Raw genomic sequence first — 13,029 nt, 5'->3', positions numbered from 1 at the left:
ATGGGAATGTCGTCGTCGGTTTGGTAATTTGTGGAGGCATGGGTACACGCGAGTGCGATGTATTGCAGGCGTGGTTGGTGAGGTGGATGTGTGGAATGGGAGTGGGTCATTTTGGGGAAGGGGAGTGGTGAAGTTTCACCGACTTTCAGGTGAAGTTCGAGTGCATGATTGGGGCGTATGGGTGTTTTGTGTTGGGATACATTGCTGCAATTTTGTTGCAGCATTTGATTGTAGGGGCCGTTTGGGTATTAGGAGTGAGGCCAGTCAATTGCGGGAGGTGCTGTTGCAAGCTTGAGAAGGCAGCGGTTGGAGAGGGTTTTAGGTGGGCCGTGAAGATATCGAATTGAAAGCGAGGCATACGTCTATGGATGCGAGGTGATGTGGGCTTTGTCTGGAGGTTGTTCTGGTTAAATGCCAATTGCACCTGCGCAGGGTGTGGTGCAAGGTGGGGTTTTTGAGGTTTTGGGTTTAGTTGGGGATGGAAGCCACTTGAGTGGATGAAAGTGACCTAGATTTTGGTGTCAGGGGCAGGGGGATTCTGCTGCTAATGCGATTGGAGACATGAATTTCACATGCGTGAATTGTGCCGGGGCGTGGCAGAGTTGGGTTGGTTTTGCTCTGTCGTCAGGGGTTGTATGTCGAGGAATGTTTGGTCAAGCTCTGTGGATCCCTTATCCGTGGCAGTTGTCTTTGCTGGTGGGCATTTCGTGCCGTGCATGGGTGAAAGTGGTGGAGGGTATTGAAGGTTGTGTGGCTTGGTCATGGAAGCAGGCAGGATTCGGGAGTGGGAATGCAACATTTGTGAGTCGATGCTTGGCAGATACCTCGGTCTTGTTTTCGAAATAGGTTCCGCCTCCGGAGTCCGTAGGGTGACTGCTTCGATTGTGTATGTTTTGCTTGTTTACATAGCATCGCTGACTAGTGGACTGGCTCGAAGTAATGACGTTATGTTGAGGGTGGTGGGCTTGGTTGGAGATTAGGAATGAATGGACGGTGTGTGTATTTTCGATGTTGCTTTTCGAGGCTATGACGGATTTGATGACGATGATGATGCTACTAGGTTGTGTAGTTGGTGTTGAGGATGAATGTCGTCTGAGTTGTATCGAAGTGATGGTTGTCATGGATGAGCTGTTGACGGGGCAAAGAACATGTTGGGGCTGGTTGACCGCTTTGCGTTGTGTGCATGGAGCTTCTGAAATGGGTATCGGGTTATTGGGGGTGCAAGTCGGTCGAATAGCAAGTTCATAACAGAGCTGGTGCATGTAAGCAATATCTATTGTGCTGGTTAGTGTTGTGTCGGTATGGTGCGAAATGATGGAATCCTTTTCAGCCTAGCACCGCTTTATGGACGGTTTTGGGTCCCATGAGTTGGACAATTTATGGAATGACATAATCGAGTATGACTTTGAGAGTTTGTATTGAGAGTACGATATACACAGAACAGATGCATGACATCGTTTTGATAGGCAGGTCAACGAAGAGGATCTGAATTTATGGCAATTCTGAGTAGGCTGGACACCCAAGGGTTTAGCATCGATGATAGTTGGATGTTACAGGAAAGCCCTGCTCATATGCTGCGGCGTCGTGAACCATTGTAGAGAATGTGCGGTTTCCGACAAGGCAAGTGTTGCGGAGGGTTCTGGTAAGCGAGGAATGTCGCAGTCGATCGGTTTGAAGCACACCTCTTCTTGATCCCAACGAAGATTGTCCGTCGCAGACTAAAACGCCAGTTCGGGTCAGGTTATGAACAACGATAGACTTGATGGCGATCATTTGGTCAACGGAATAATGTACAAAAGGCAGGAAAACGAAACATTTATTGCGACAAATGCGTTCGTCATTGACATTCCTGATGTCAGCGAGGCCAAGCACAGCAACCCAGAACCAGAAGGTCAGCTGAGCGAGAAGCAATCCGGCGTTGCGGGATTGCTTGGGCGCAGACTCTCCACGTTGCAACAAATGCTCATGGAAGACACGATTCGCCGAAGTGCCGGTGGCGTGCTGCAGTCATGGCGACCAATGCAACTTTGGTCACGCGTGGTGCCCCAGCAAACGTGGAATATTTACTCCGTGCTTCAATGGACACCGAATTCACAACCCGGTTTGTTCTTTCTCTTGGACCGCTTCTCATGGCCCCAGGCGTGGCCCCAGCTCTGTAGTCCGACGACCTCACACTCCCGAGGCCAGTGAAGCACAGTATCGGAACTACTGCTTAATTAAGTTTTAAGTAGTTTTAATGTTTAGTGTTTAATGTTATTGTATAGACCTGGTTAAAGAAGTTCGGAGGTGTGGTGGAAGGTGCAAGCATGAAGAGTAGCGACTCCTTGATAATGTGCAATACTAACCATGTGTTAGCATTGATTAGTTGTTTGATATCTTGGATTTATGAAAGGTTGAGATTGTGCATATTTTTTGGTTAGAATGTTAATTGGAAAGGAGGTGTCGAGGTGGTGTTGTGATACAGGCTGTTGAATGGTTAAATTTTTTGTAATTATATGTGTTTATTATTAGTTTAAGTTTGGAGTTGGATTGATATCAATATGCTTCTTTTGTTGTTGGTTGAGAATTAGTTCAAACAATCATTAGATTGGTAGTTAGAAGGATTTGGTTGATTGGATTAAGATAAAGGTTGAATTAGGATTGGATTAGGTAGTAGAGGTGTGGAGATGGAGGCTTGCTATTGAACCAACCAAGGTAGAGTCTTTGCTTGACCAAATATTAAACCAAATGTAGAGAAGTCCTTGTTCAACCAAGTATGGAGTGTGACAAATTGTTGTTTGTTGTGTATCAAATCTTGTGTGGCTTTTGTATTAATGAACCATTGTTTATCTTTTGTTGTCTCTAATTAAAGTGATTATTGGAAGAAAAATGCTTGTGTGGTATATATGGACATAGAATATAAGAGGTATATCCTCCATATTTTTTTAAACTTCTATCTAGATTTTGACTTTGCGTTTTCATAAGAAGTTGTTGGTATATTTGTGGTATCTTTTGATTTGTTTTAAAAATAGTCATAATTGCAATGTTCCATATTTTTGCAATAAGGGCAAGGGGAGGTTGATTTGGATCTATTTTTTGGATTCTTGTGGTCTTTTTTGGGGTACTTTGAAACTGATTTTGATTGCCACTTGTCCTTGCCTTTGCATCATGCTGTGATTTTAAAGACAAGCCTTTGATGGTAGTCTCTTTTCAAAGAGGATTGCAATTTTTATATGATTGTTGTCCTTGTTCACAATGTTTGAATCATTGTGCCATATTGTGATGGCATGGACCTTATTAGAGTGAGAACTTCAATTTGTGATGGAATCATGATTCCTACAAAGTAACATGGCTAGAATAGTGTTTTGAGGTTGTACAAATGTTATGTTAATCTCTCATTTGCTTTCATTTTTTAATGTAATAAGATTTTCTTGTAATTATGCTTAAATTATAACATTGTCAAAGAAAAAAGAGTATTTTCCAAGACCAATGATGCTTAGCTGGTTGTTTTGCATGCTCTTGCATGTGATAATATAAAGTTGTCTAAGCAATCTTAGATGGATGCAAGCACTTCTTTCAAGGAAGTATAGCTACTTGATTTGTTAGTGGTGGGGTGATTGTTGCATTTAAATTTGTGATTGGAATTGGTTCTTTTTCTCTGGTAGAAACTAACTTTCACATTTCTTCTATTGCGAATTTTATTTATATTTTTTTTTGTCTCTACATAGTATATTAAGAGCCATCAAATTTTGGCCATTAGTTGGAAGCAAGACTATTTGTAACCATACTTATGAAGAAAGGTTTATTGGTGCCCATGTTTCTATGTAGAACATCTTCAACTCATCCTCTCTTTTGTAAGCTTTATATTCTTATATTTCTAGAACTTGCTCTAAGAAGTGCTTAGATTGTAACTCTTTATAACATGTTGGAACTACTCTTTTGTTTAGTGTTAAGTAGTTTTAATGTTTAGTAATACTTAATGTTTGATGTTTAGTAAACATGGTTATTCCTAAATTTTTAATGTTTAGTAATACTTAATGTTTAATGTTTAGTAAACATGGTTATTCCTAAATTTTATGGTGTTGAGGAAGGCGCGACCAGGAGGTGTCACGACTCCTCGACGAGGTGCGACTCAAACCCTGTATTAGCACGGATTGGTTATTTGTAATTCGATTATGTTGTTCTAATGCACAGTTGCATTCTGAATCCTGCATTTCGTACCCCAGGTTGGTGGTTGTGCAGTAGAACATGCATCGGAAGACCAGGGGCGTCGCACTACACGGTTTGAGGTGGCAAGTTCATTTCCCTTTCTCCTTGCTCCCTCCCCTTCCTCGTGTCATATTTTGTGAGGGCTCTCCCGAATGGTTGTGCCCTCGTTCTGGCTCCTCCCTGGTTTGCTGTCTCTGGTTTCTTCGCCGCCTGCCACTGCAGCGGCTTCCTCAGGTTTCTGGTCCACCGGTCGCCGTGGATAGCGATCGATGATATGCTCTGCAAGAAGCGCCACAAATTGGCCCGGCAGGTTATTGCTCCGGCATACCTTTCTGGCCACTTCTTCGGCCGACTCGTTGTCTTTCACCTTGATGCGCTCCACGCAGTTGTCGTCGAGGTCAATAGTGAGGTTGGCAAGCTGAACGGCGGGGTCGTCGAGTTCTTGAGTTCCTGCCACGGTGCGGTTGGAAACGGTCACCACGAGACGAACCGGCAACCCACAATCCGAAACAGAAATTTTCAGCACTAAGAGACGGACATTCGGGACATGAGGTTCCAACATGCGTGCACCCCATAACCTAATTGCATCCACGTCGGGGAGCTGAACGCGTCCATGAGTTGGAGACCAATGTGCAGTACCAGGTGCGGCGCTGTTGCCACCAGGTGTTGTGAGCAGCGGTGTCTCTCCCTGCAAATACACACCCCGTGCTCGTGAGACGGTGGGGCCACCAAGTCCGTGCCGAGGTAGACAAGGGCATACATCGGAGGTGCAAGCACTGGGTTGACCCCAGAGGCGAGAAACAGCGAGAATTGGACCTGTCTGGCGGAGGCGTCGTGTGTGGATGCGTCTCGCATGGCATCCTTGCAGTCGCGACACATCGGCACGCGGCAGGAGTTCTCTCCCCGCCTCCTCATGGCTGGTCTGGTGAATCACCGATGAGCGCGCTACCTCGTGGCGGCTGCGCACAAGCGTAAGTTAGCGGGAATTGGCAGGGCACGTCCGCAAGGATCAGGTGCACATTCGGGATTGCGGATCCGCATTCGATGAAGAGTGCAGGAAGTGTAGAGTTGAGGTTCTGGAATCCCTGCGTGGCGGCGTGGACACACCTTCGGGAGTAGCCATGGAGAGAAGCGCCGCGGGCGAGAAGGAAGGAAGGAAGGAAGCGCAGGGAGGCGTGGGAGTTGCGATTCCAGAGAGAGTATGGAGTGGGAGAGAGAGAGAGACGGACAGACAGAGAGCGAGAGATAGGGAAGGAAGCGTTGGGAGGAGGTGGGGTTCTTGGCGACAGTGAGAGTGGAGGCAGGCAGGCAGGCAGGCAGAGTGGGGCCTGGGAAGCACGCGTACCCTGAGGGCTCTCTCTGTGCCTCTCTCTCTCGCTACTTTCCTTATCCATGGGTCGGGCCTCTTGGGAGCTTTCCAATCCTCCTAGTTTCCGTGACGTGGCTTTCCCATCCTCTCCGGTGGGTGCATTTCCCATCAGTCATCGATCCATCGATGCTTTCATTCATCTCCTTCTTCCTCCAAGCGTGCATCGTCTTTGGTGCTGGTTTGCACCTGCTTCCCTTTCTTTCTTGTTTTTCCTGGTGTGGATCTGTGGAGTTGAGCAGGGCAACAGTGCCATTTTGTTGCAATGGTGGTACATGCACAACTTCCTGTGTCTCATGTCGCAAATGGGAACAGAAATGGAAATGAACAAAATAGGCTAAAGAAACTCTTGAGAGTGAGGAAAGCCAGAAAGCGTAAGGGATATTTGAGCACAAGTAATCATTTCCAGAGTAAATGTAGTCCATACAATAAAGTATGCAATGGCTGTGAAGACAAGGGATGGGGTCCAGTTGAGGAATGTGTGCTTTTACACTGCACCTGTAGAGGCAATCCATGGACTCTGTAGTGGCAATCCATGGACTCTGTAGTGTCATGTCATGCATTCTTGAAGACATAAGGGAGCCAACCTATTATTTGCCACCATCTCCGTTTGACCTAGGGGGTTGAGTATTTCTATTATGTTGGCAACCTAATTACGACCAATTTTGGCATCCTATGGTCAAACATAGGTGGGAGGCTGGTTAAATTGATGTTGCATTGTGAGCATTACATAAAATTCAATTTACTTGGAAATGATATGCATGAACTATCAAAATTTAATTTTTGCATTAGTGGAGTTGTACATATGAAGGGGCTAATTATACATCATCAATATATATATATATATATATATATTTTGGTTGCACCTCAAGGTTGTAATCTTTGGAATTGCATAAGCAACATGGTGAAAATTTGGAAAGATTTGATTGGAATAAAACCTAGGGAGTTATGAGTTTCTCTACATTTGTAGTTGTGTAGCTCAATTACAAGGTAAGGAGGGTGAACTCTATTATTCGTGAGTTAATTAGTAAGGTAGAATTTGGTGATGAAGGGAGCATAGTAGATTCTCAATACTTTTGCTTCATTGTTAGCATTCCAAGGGAGCTATGGAAGTATAGGGAAGAGAAGGAAGAGAGGGGAGGAAGGGAGGGGGGAAGAGAGAAGAGATTGTTGATACCTAGACTCTAACACGGAATATAAAGGGATGAAAAAATTTTGGGCTTATTAATCAGCATATATAGTTGCCAGGTTTGGGTCCAAAATTGAATGCAAGCTTATTTAATATTAATCTGCAACATTTGCTTTTATCATTATTTGTCAAGGACATGAATCTAGAAAATAGAAATATTTAATCCATTGTCAAATACATAAACTAAAAGTTGATCCATAAACCAATGAAATCTGTGTCAAAGAATGAGTAACAAAATAGAAATAAGGAAGTACGTATATTAAAAATAAATTGGAATGGCTTATTGTCAAAAGACTAGAAAACTTGAGACTCTTGAAACTAGACTAGAAACAAGAAAGGAGTTGACAAGAGTGCAGAGGGCTTAATTCTTATTTCTATATATACTATCTAACTAGGAGCTACGTGGCGATGTTCTATAGGACCTCTAATATGTATTGACTTTGTAGAATACATGCTTTGACTTATAAGGCAAGTTTTTCTACATGTGGGCCACATAATTAGCTTGGTCTTCAAGTAAACAACATGTATGGCACATGGCTAACTTGTTGACTATTTTTTTAATCCAAAAAGCCAATTAAAGATACCTATAAAGTCAAAGTAGCATCTATGAAGCATCAAAGAAGCTTCTATAGAAGATATTATAGAATTAACTTATTTTTATCTAATTCTATTTACTTCTACTTATTTATATAGGTAATTATTGGCTTACATGTATATGTTCGTGACATTATCCTCCCTTTTAAAGACGAGTTGTATAAGGGGCAGTCATTATATGTTGAAAAAATCTATGATGCGATGAATTAAATTTGCCACATACTCAAATCTTTGCTCTCTTCGAAGATGATTGATAGGGCCTTTCAACAATCGGTAGTGTTTCATACATGGGCGAGAAGACCACTTTGTTATTTGATTATTGTTGAGGCCTTCATAACTTCTTTTAAATAAAACATTTGGAACACCATCAGGAGTTATTCCTACTTCTAATAAAATTACCAAATATTAGGAGTCTCTTCCAAGGTCGTGATACCAAACGTGTTGTATCTTGCCATCTATTTGAAAGAGTTTATGACATTCTTGAGGATCTTCATCTCGATTGCATCGTCTAAAAGGTTGTGACAACCCCAATGTCTTGTCTGACAAGTCAGCAAATGAAGGCTCTTCAATCGAATCCATTGGTTGTTGGTTTTCCATCTCTTTATTGCCACAAATACAAAGAAGCTACAAACAAGGATTAAAAGTAGAATGTTATCTTGCCTAGATCTTATTTCTTTTATAGGAAATATCTTCATCTTGATTTTAATGGATGTCGTCGATGAAAAGCCTCCACTTTCTTTATTGTATTTGTAAGATTGTTTGTTGGCTTCTATGTGCATTTATTAATATTGTATCTGTGCTAATGAACAACATATTCTAACTTATTTTGGCACTGTTTTGAATCTAAGACTTCTTCCACTTCAAATTCTTCATTATTGTCCACTTCCATAGGAAGATGTAGTTCTTGTCTTTTTCTTGGTATGTCCATTGTCTTGTATAGTTCAAGAAAAGACATGTGAAATATTGGATGGATTTTCATTAATTCAAGTAGATGTAAATGATATGCAACTGGATTGATTTGTGTAGAAATAGAAAATGATCTAAGCCTATGATAGTCCAACTTGTCACAAGGACAAGTGGTCTTGATATTGCAACAAAGTAATCAACCTTGTCACCTATGTGGAATGGTAGATGTTCCTTTCGATGGACATCCGCATTGATCTTTTGTTGTTCTTGAGTTTTTTTGAACTACGCCTTCATTGTTGCATATAGCTCTAACAAATGATTTGCCAAATCCTCTACCACAAGATTATTAGCTTTTGAAAAGTCAAAAGCCTCAAGTCGTGGATAATAACCATAATTGACAAAAAAAGGTGTTTGTTTTATAGAAGAATATATAGTGTTATTATAAGCACACTCTGCCAATGGCAAAAGAATTGTTCAATCATCTTGTTGGTAGTTGATGGTACATCTTAAATACTACTCCAAGACTTGATTAACATGCTCTATTTGTCCATCAGTTTGAGGATGGAATGTCAAAGATAGTTTTATATCTATTTTTAGAATCTTGAAAAGAATGTGCCAAAACCTTGATACAAATTGAGTTTTCTTATTAGATATAATATCCTTAGATAATCTTTGATAGTGATAGATGTTGTCAAGAAAGAGTTTAGTTATTTCTTCAACTATGATAGATTTTGTACATAGTGCAAAATGTACCAACTTGGTAAAATGATCTACTATCATGAATATAGAGTCATAAGAACCTAAGATTAGAAGATTCATGATGAAATCCATAAAAACAGAAGACCATGATTGTTTTGGAATGGATAATAATTGAAGAAATTTGTAAGGTTGATGACGAGGAATTTTTGATCTTGAACAAACGTCACATGACCGAACAAAGTCTTTTATATCTTTTTACATTTGTAGCCACCAAAAATCTCTAGATATAAGTTCAAAAGTCTTGTTGTATCCAAAATGTCATGTTGTTGGAAAGTCATGACGTGCTTGAAAAACATGTAATTATGATTCTTCTTTTCGAACATATAATTGACCTTTGATATAGAGTAGATTTTTTTTAAACTCAAACTTAGAAGTATCTTAGGACTTAGAAAAAAGATTCTTGATATTGTGAATAAGAGGATCAAAAGACATACTTGATTGGATTTGTTTCACAAGGATGTAATCAATAGTCAATGTTGCTTTTATAACTCAAAGATGAAAATGTTGTGACTTCAAAAGAATTGTTCTTTATTGATCAAAGGTTGCATCTTCTTCTTTTGGTGCAAGATAAGAATGTGTAATAAAGGCATCTGATAAATCTTGTTATTTTTTGGATCGATATGTGTTCTTGTAATCAAATCTTAATAAAGACATGCTCCAACGGGCTTGGCGACGATTTAAAACACGTGTTGATATGAAGTACTCGAGATTCTTGTGATTCGTATATATGGTGATTAGATTAGAAGCATCTTCTTATTCAAGACAAGAATTCGATGAAAAATCAATTCGCACAAGTGATCCTTTACTAAAGGAAAGGTAACAAAATATAAATAAATAAGTATGTATATTGAAAGAGAAACTAGAATTACCAAAAGACAAGAAAACTAAAGTCCCTTGAAACTAGACTGGAAGCAAGAAAAGAGTTGACAAGAGTGAAGAAAGCTTCACTCTTTTTTCTATATATACTATCTAACGAGAGGCTACGAGGCGACGTTCTATAGGACCTCCAATATGTATTGACTTTGTAGGACACATGCCTAGTTTTATAAGGCTAGTTTTTCTACGTGTGGGCCACATAGTTAGCTTGATCTTCAAGCTAACAACATGTGTGGTACATGGCTAACTTGTTGACCACATTTTTAATCCAAAAAGTCAATTAAAGACACCTATGAAGTCAAAGCAACGACTATGAAGCTTCTAGGAAGCTTTCTTATTAAATACTATAGAAATAACTTACTTTTATCTAGTTTTACTTACTTCCACCTATTTGTATATGTAATTACAGCTTATATGAGTATGTCCATGATATTACCTCACCTTCTAGGGATGTGTTCCACGAGGAGCGGCCATCATATGTTGACAAAATCTATGATGTGACAAATTATATTTGTCACATACTATGATCTTTGTTCTTTTCGAAGATGATGAATAGGGCCTCTCAACCATCGATAGTATCCCATATTAGGACAGAAAGATCACCTAGTTATTTGATCATTGTTGAGGCCTTCATAACTTCCTACGAATAGAACATTTGAAACACCATCAAGAGTTGTTCCTACCTCTAGAAAAATCACCAAACATCGAGAGATCCTTCCCATGTCGTGATACCAAACGTGTTGTATCTCACCATCTATTCGAAGAAGAACATGTCATTCTTGAACATTTTAACCTCGATTGCGTCGTCTTGAAGGTTGTGACAATCGTAATGTCTCGTATGGTAGATCAACAAATGAAGGTTCTTGAATCAAATTCGTTAGTTGTTGGTTCTCCATCTCCAAAGCGCCACTACTGTAAAGAAGCTACGAACAAGGATTGAAAGTAGAAGGTTATCTTGCCTAGACATTGTTTCTTTTATAAAGAAGATTTTCATCTTGATTTTGATGGATGTCATCGATTAAAAGCCTCCACCGCCTTTGTTGCATTTGCACGATTCTTTATTGGCTTCCATGTGGGTTCACTAATATCATATCCACACCAATGGACAAGTTATTCAAATTTATTTTGGCATCGCCTTGAATCTAAAACTTCTTCTACTTTAAACTCTTTATTATTGTCCACTTCTATAGGAGGAGGTGGAGCTTATCGTCTTCTTGGTATATCCACTATCTTGTATGGTTCAAGAAGAGACATGTGGAATACTATATAGATTTTCATTGACTCCGGTAGATGTAAACGATATGCAACTGGATTGATTTGTACAGAAATAGAAAATGGTCTAAGTCTTTGATAGTCCAATTTGTCACAAGGACGAGTGGTCTTGATATTGCGATGAAGTAGCCATACCTTATCACCGAAGAGGAATGATGGTTGTTCCTTTCGATAGACATCCGCATTGATCTTTTGTTGTTCTTGAGCCTCTTTTAACTGTGCCTTCATCGTTGCATGTAGCTCTAATAAATGAATCGCCAAATCTTTTGTAGTAAGATTATCAACTTTTAAAAAGTCAAAAGTATCAAGTTGTGGATGGTAACCATAATTAGCAAAGAAAGGTGTTTGTTTTGTAAAAGAATGTACCATATTATTATAAGCAAATTGTGCCAATGGCAAAAGAATTGTCCAATAATCTTGTTGGTAATTAATGATGCATCTTAAATATTGTTCCAAAACTTGATTAACATGCACCGTTTGTCCATCAGTTTGAGGATGGAATGCCAAAGATAGTTTTATATCCACTTTTAGAATCTTGAAAGTATAGAGTCTTACATATCTTAATTTTTGTAACTCACGACAAACATGAAATTCATATTCATCTGTGTTCTTAGAATAGATCAAGATGTTATTTAGATAACAAGTAATAAATCATCTAAAAACTCTCAAAAAATATCATTCATTAGATGTTGAAAATCTGTTGGTGTATTTGTAAGTCCAAAAGGCATGACGTTGTATTCAAAATATCCATATCTAGTTCAAAATGCAGTCTTCCATTCATCTCTTTCTTTAATACGTACTAGATTGCATGCTCTCCATAGATCTATTTTTGTGTAGATCTTAGCTTGATTTAGTTGATCAAGAAGTCTGGATATTAAAGGTAGAAGGTACCTATTCTTGATCGTGATCTTATTGAGTCTTTGATAATCAACACATATCTGCAATGATCCATCTTTCTTCTTCACAAATAAGATTGAAGTTCTTACTGGCGATTTGGAATGGCATATGAAATTCTTGGCCAGATTTTCTTCAATATATTCCTTGAGTTTAACTAATTCATTTTGTGATAAACTATAGATTGGTCCAAATGGTAGTTGTGCTCTTTCTTGAAGGTCAATTAAGCAGTCATAGGGATGATATTCTAGAAGAGTATCTACATTCTTACTCTCAAATAAATCTTGAAACTCTTAATATTGGCTTGGAATGCCACTTGAAGACTTTGCATCATTAGAAATAGGTGTGGCATAAATGACACAAGGTGATCCTTCTTTTGCAACATACAAAAAAGGTCTTGCTCTTACAAACATAAGTTTAATTGTATTAGACTTACGACTTTTTATTGGATTAATTTTACTCTTAATTATGCTTTAAGAGAAGCCAAGGATACAAGAATTCCAATCTATATAAGGATTATACTTTTTTAACCTTGATAAACCTAAAATGACTAGATCAGAAGGAGATTTAATTATATTAAAGATTATGCAACTACTATGACCATTTATTGCTACATCTATAGGAAGTGTTTTATGAATAACATCTTTAGAAGATAACGGACGACTATCTATGACTTCTACATGAAAAAGTTTAGTTTTTTGTACTAACGATATTTTATGATTTTTAATAAATTTTACGTCTTAGAAACAAGTTGAGGCTCCTAAATCTATCAAGGTGGAGGCTTTATAATTATTAGGTCCTAAACTCACATCTATTATAAACCAAGGAGAAGATTTTGAAGAGAGGATAGGACCTTCATTAGAAATTGTACAAGATTCTAGCTGTATGGTTCTTTTTATAACTGGACAAATTTGTTTTTTGACACATTGTCTTTTTTGACAGTTGTATTTTTTATTTTGTGGTTTTGTTGCTTCTTTGGATAATG

The 13,029-nt window shown here is 39.0% G+C and overlaps 1 protein-coding gene and 1 long non-coding RNA gene across 3 annotated transcripts; one reads left to right on the top strand and one right to left on the bottom strand.

Annotated features, from left to right (window-relative positions):
• The first annotated feature begins 561 nt into the window (after positions 1 to 561).
• LOC149988284 (uncharacterized) lies at positions 562 to 2,539 on the top strand. Its single transcript, XR_016505178.1, has 2 exons — positions 562 to 801; positions 1,471 to 2,539. It is a non-coding gene; the product is annotated as an uncharacterized LOC149988284 (long non-coding RNA).
• Positions 2,540 to 3,651: 1,112 nt separating this feature from the next.
• Positions 3,652 to 6,301, bottom strand: LOC149988283 (uncharacterized). Of its 2 annotated transcripts, XM_090253764.1 has the most exons (3): positions 5,005 to 6,301; positions 4,828 to 4,876; positions 3,652 to 4,638 (listed from the first exon to the last, which is right to left on the bottom strand). In XM_090253764.1, the coding sequence occupies exons 1-3, from the start codon at positions 5,101 to 5,103 to the stop codon at positions 4,316 to 4,318; spliced, it is 471 nt and encodes a 156-aa protein (XP_090109890.1). In that variant the 5' UTR covers positions 5,104 to 6,301; the 3' UTR covers positions 3,652 to 4,315. The 2 variants fall into 2 exon arrangements, with proteins under 2 accessions (XP_090109890.1, XP_090109889.1); XM_090253763.1 differs by having other exon boundaries at positions 3,652 to 4,876.
• Positions 6,302 to 13,029: the final 6,728 nt, after the last annotated feature.

This window comes from Physcomitrium patens, chromosome 10 (assembly GCF_059467195.1).
Source record: "Physcomitrium patens ecotype Gransden chromosome 10, ASM5946719v1, whole genome shotgun sequence".
NCBI classification, from domain to species: domain Eukaryota; kingdom Viridiplantae; phylum Streptophyta; class Bryopsida; order Funariales; family Funariaceae; genus Physcomitrium; species Physcomitrium patens.
Note: the sequence above shows the minus strand (reverse complement) of the source record. Positions and strands in the feature narration are given on the sequence as shown.